At 32.9% G+C, this 4,511-nt stretch overlaps 1 protein-coding gene across 1 annotated transcript; it reads right to left on the reverse strand.

Annotated features, from left to right (window-relative positions):
• LOC128863285 (uncharacterized) lies at nucleotides 1–965 on the reverse strand. The gene is made up of 2 exons (XM_054102387.1): nucleotides 838–965; nucleotides 1–778 (listed from the first exon to the last, which is right to left on the reverse strand). Exons 1-2 carry the CDS (start codon nucleotides 889–891, stop codon nucleotides 464–466), a joined length of 369 nt encoding a protein of 122 aa, XP_053958362.1. The 5' UTR covers nucleotides 892–965; the 3' UTR covers nucleotides 1–463.
• Nucleotides 966–4,511: the final 3,546 nt, after the last annotated feature.

A 4,511-nucleotide genomic window follows, 5' to 3' on the forward strand; every position in this document is an offset into this window, starting at 1 on the left:
GTAATCAGTAAACAAATATTTTTACTGCAATTTTTTTCAGTAATCAGTAAAAAAATATTTTTACTGCAAATTTTTTTCAGTAATCAGTAAAAGTTTACTGGTAATGAAAATTAAATTGCAATATCAGTAAAATATTATATTTACTGCATTCTTACTGTTACTGCAAAGTGCCCACCTATGTATATACATAGCTAACTCCAGGTGCTAAAGACTACGTCCACAATATTATATAGCCACTATAGTAGTAGTAGTCGGTCTACGAATATATTTTTTCAAACTTCGTTTACAATTTCTTTAGTCTTGGCGTACTATTTCACTTAGATTTTAGTTATAAGTTATAGTTTGTTTTCAATTTTTTGTACAACTTGCATGAAATAAACATTTCAGTTAATTTTTGTTATTTTCCCCAGCACATTTCTCCACTGTTTCCTTTTCAAACAATTATTAAAATCGTAATCCATTTCTATATGTGATTAGTTGCTTCCCAAGAATACTGCGGCTTCAATTCTCGGTTTTGCAAATCCCTCGTGCGCTGCAATTCCACTTCTTTACAGCCGCAACAACGCACATATGGACAACACATATATTTAAATATCGTTATGAGCGCGAAGCACAAAGCAATGACAGAACAAACAATAGCCCAGTGTTCCCTTTCAATGGGAAATCTCCCAGTCTTCTTAGGCGCGCTCTCATTTGAACTAATATTCACTTGCAGCGGCTTAACAGTGCTCATCTCCGACTCTTCACTGAACGCCGCGAATGGGTGTGATGACACGCACTAAGAAATTTAAATTTAAATTATTTATTTAGTGATATCAAAAGATTAGCGAAACATGCCTGCTGCGTTTCGAACAAACTTAATAGCAAAAGTATTTTCCAGCATGACGCCATAACCGCAGCCAGACAGACTTCCCTATTCTAAGAAAAGCTTAATGCAACTGAAATTACACGGCGATCAGCGTAGTTTATTTAGTGTAAATCGCTAAAGTGAGAACTTATTGCGCAGAACCTTATATGTTCGTATGTATGTACAGGTGCATGTATTTATATATTGGAAAATAACTTTATTGCTCTTATATGCGTATGTACGAGTATGCATTTGTATGTATGTATATCTAAAGCGATCCACATGTATATGTATGTATGTATATCTAAAGCGATCTACATCCAACTAAAGCTTATACTGAACAAGCACGGATTGACTTATTTTAAATAGGGTTCTTCTATAAACATTTCTTTTCTTGAAACAATTAAAAAAAAAAATACGAAGAACTAGATTCATGGTTTCGTTGAAATCGTATGGCTTTTTCTATGACATCATTCATAGTAAGTGATTTCTTCTTGACAATACTGGTGGTTCACAATAGCTCCCATATGCCTCCGTCTGAATGAAAAAGCTGGTGAACTTTATTTTCTGTGATCAATTCCAATTTTTATATGCGATTAGTAAAATGAATCCTTTAGAACTTGGCATAGAAGCCTCAACTATGATCTGCTATTGTCATTAAAATTTGTGCGATACTCTATGAGTTGCAGCAACTGATACGTGTATAAAAAGTTTTTAGAATGTTATAACGTACTTTCTCACATAAATATTGTAAATACGGGGCAAAAAGATCAAATAAAAAAGGTTCCCAAAAGGTAGAAAATATTTTATTTATTTTATATTTTACAATGCTTACATAATAATAAATTATTAAATAAACTAATTGCTCACAGCGGTAGCAGTAGAAAATATGTAGTTCTTTGTAGAGTCACAGAATTAGTCTTGATAAGTTTTGATTTTGAAATTTGATCAATAGTCATTAAAAATAATGTATGAGATTCAAAATGAAGAATTAATTTAGTAATATTTATGGAAAATTATATTTTTATACATATACATATACAATCCCGACCGCTTAGAATTGATCCAATGTGGGTAGTCACAGTCCAAATTTTAGGCCTTAGTAAACAAAATAAAACTTCAATGCGCTTTATTAAATCTAATTGACTTGTTAACGAATTATATAACTTCAATTCTTTTGCAAAAACCACGCTTGTAGAGCGCTTAAAATCGGGTTTTCCTGCATATTTCAAGGCAACTTAATAGTGATGCCAATTGAATGGAATTGAATAAAGCGCCACCCAACAGCGGAGGCAAAAATTATCAAAAAATGTGAAAGCCATTTTTGCATAAAACCACCCTCTAGACTCTAAAGTCTAGAGCTAAAAAAGGTGTTACCTTCCTCTTTTGAAAATTGAAGAAAAACAATCGGTATGAATTGAAAATCGTTTTTATTCATTAGATCAACTCTTTATTTACACAAAAAAAATTTTTTTTTTCTATGACAATAATAAAAAAAATTGCTTCCCCTGACGTACACATGCCACTGGCGTAACTGATTGGGCTGCTCAGGTACGTCTGAAACTAAAAAAATCGATCGATTATTCAACAGGAGATATGTCACTACGGTAGTAGTAGATTTACAAAACAAAAAAAAAATTTTCTAAATATTTTATCTGTTTATTTCAAAAACAAAAAAAAGGATTTTTTTCACGTTCTCGCTCTTAAAAAAAATAGAAAAATTGGTTATAAAATTATAACTCTGCTACCCGCGAGAACCACAAGTCTACTCAATAACATATTAAAAATTCAAATCAATCGGTTCAGTACTTTTTAAGAAATTACCAACGCCAACTCGGAAAAAATAGTTTCGAGAAAACACGGTTAATGCGCTTATACCTGGGCGTCGTACTCCAAACCGGTCTCGTTTTAAAGGACTGTAACGTCTAAACTACAACGAATTTCAACATAAAAACGTGCAAGTATATTTTTGAAAGTATAAACTGTCATAACATGAAAAAAAGTCGATTTTTTTCGAAATTCCAGACCAGAAAGGTGCCTCAAAGCAACCCATTGTTTAAGCACTGATATGATCCTTACTCGATTCTTAATCTATACATAATTTTATATGCAAGTTTTATTGACAAGATTTACTGAAAAATTTCAAAAAAATTAAATGCCGAGACAAACAAAATATTAGAAATATCCGATATTGCGTGCAAAACAGGCGTATTTATAGAATTACCCATTATTTATGCATATTTATATTTACTACGTAGTCTATTTACGCCTGTGCGGAGTGTACTAAGTATTGCAAGGTGTGTGGAATTTATTGTTCCATGTAATAACATACAGATTGATTATGAATAAACAGAAATGTATTTATGTTATAAAATATGTCCATTTACAGAAGCCAGTATTAATCTCAGTGTTAGCTCTTTATTAGAGAGTACAGCAAATGAACTCTCTGAGAGTGTGCATTGCATTATCTGTACAAATGCATTGGTGTACATACTTATAGATAACAGTAACAATCTGCGTCGAAACCAAGTGTCAGCTTAACTTACAGAGCTAAGCATAAATTAGCTTAAACATAACATTAATATTCATACCCATTTATACAATTTCATTTTACAGAAATGTTATTATTAAACGCGCTTACATATCAATTAGTCTAAATCTATTCATGTAAAGGGTTTTCCAATAACAGGTCTTATTGGTGAATGGATTGCGCTATCGAGAGATGATTAACGATTTTTTATGGCCGGAATTGGATGGTATTGATCTGGACAACGTTTAGTTTCAACAAGACGGCGCTACGTGCCACACAGCAAAGAAACCACTGATATTTTACGGGAAAAGTTGCAGGACTGTGTTATCTCTCGAAGAGGTGATCACAATTGGTCACCGAGGTCTTGTGATTTAACACCTTGTGACTTTTTTTTTTTGGGGCCACGTGAAAGGGAAGGTATACGCCAACAGCCCAGGGTCGATTGAAGACCTCAAAGATGGAATTCGTGAAGCTATCGAGAGCATGGGACAGCCACTTTGCAATTCGGTTATGGAAAATTTCATATTTTTCTGTAAGCGTGGTCGTGGTGGTCATTTGCCTGATGATATTTTCCACTATTAACGGCATACCTTTCTCTATATAAATAAATAAACATCCGATCATTTATATTAAAAAAATAGCATTTTTCTTTGAATATCAAAATAGCACCTCTTATTGGAAAACTCTATGTAAAGAAATGGTATTTCAAAGAGTGCGCCTTGATGCTGTTTCGAAAAAAAATTGTAAACATTTATATTCCTTAAGGTTCCACTATTTTTATTCAAAATACGGCTTTTATCAACTATATGTGAAAAATGATCCAGTCGATCCAACCATTTTCTATTTGTTGAGAACGTCTAGTCGAGATATCGATGTTAAAGGGTGTTCAGCAACACTTTGCAGTACAGCAGCAATACTCATAACAGAACGTCCTGTTTTTTAAATTTTTGGCCGGCCAGTTCTTTTTTTATTCTCGACAGAACCAGTTTCTTGATATTTTTCCACCACCCTTTGAATTGTCGACTCATTCGGATGATTATTTTCACCAAGAAATCGCGAATTTTGAGATATGTTGTTCTCAGAGATCGACCATTTTCATATTAAGTTTCAATAATTTAAACGCGCTTTTTTATG

The sequence above is a fragment of the Anastrepha ludens genome, chromosome 5 (assembly GCF_028408465.1).
Source record: "Anastrepha ludens isolate Willacy chromosome 5, idAnaLude1.1, whole genome shotgun sequence".
Taxonomy (NCBI): Eukaryota; Metazoa; Arthropoda; class Insecta; order Diptera; family Tephritidae; genus Anastrepha; species Anastrepha ludens.

Excerpts from the sequence above, each read along its gene's own strand:
- LOC128863285 (XM_054102387.1), bottom strand. The coding sequence starts at position 891 with ATGGCGTCATGCTGGAAAATACTTTTGCTATTAAGTTTGTTCGAAACG. Across the intron at positions 779-837 it reads GTTTGTTCGAAACGCAGCAG|TGCGTGTCATCACACCCATT; the intron begins GCATGTTTCGCT and ends TAAATTTCTTAG.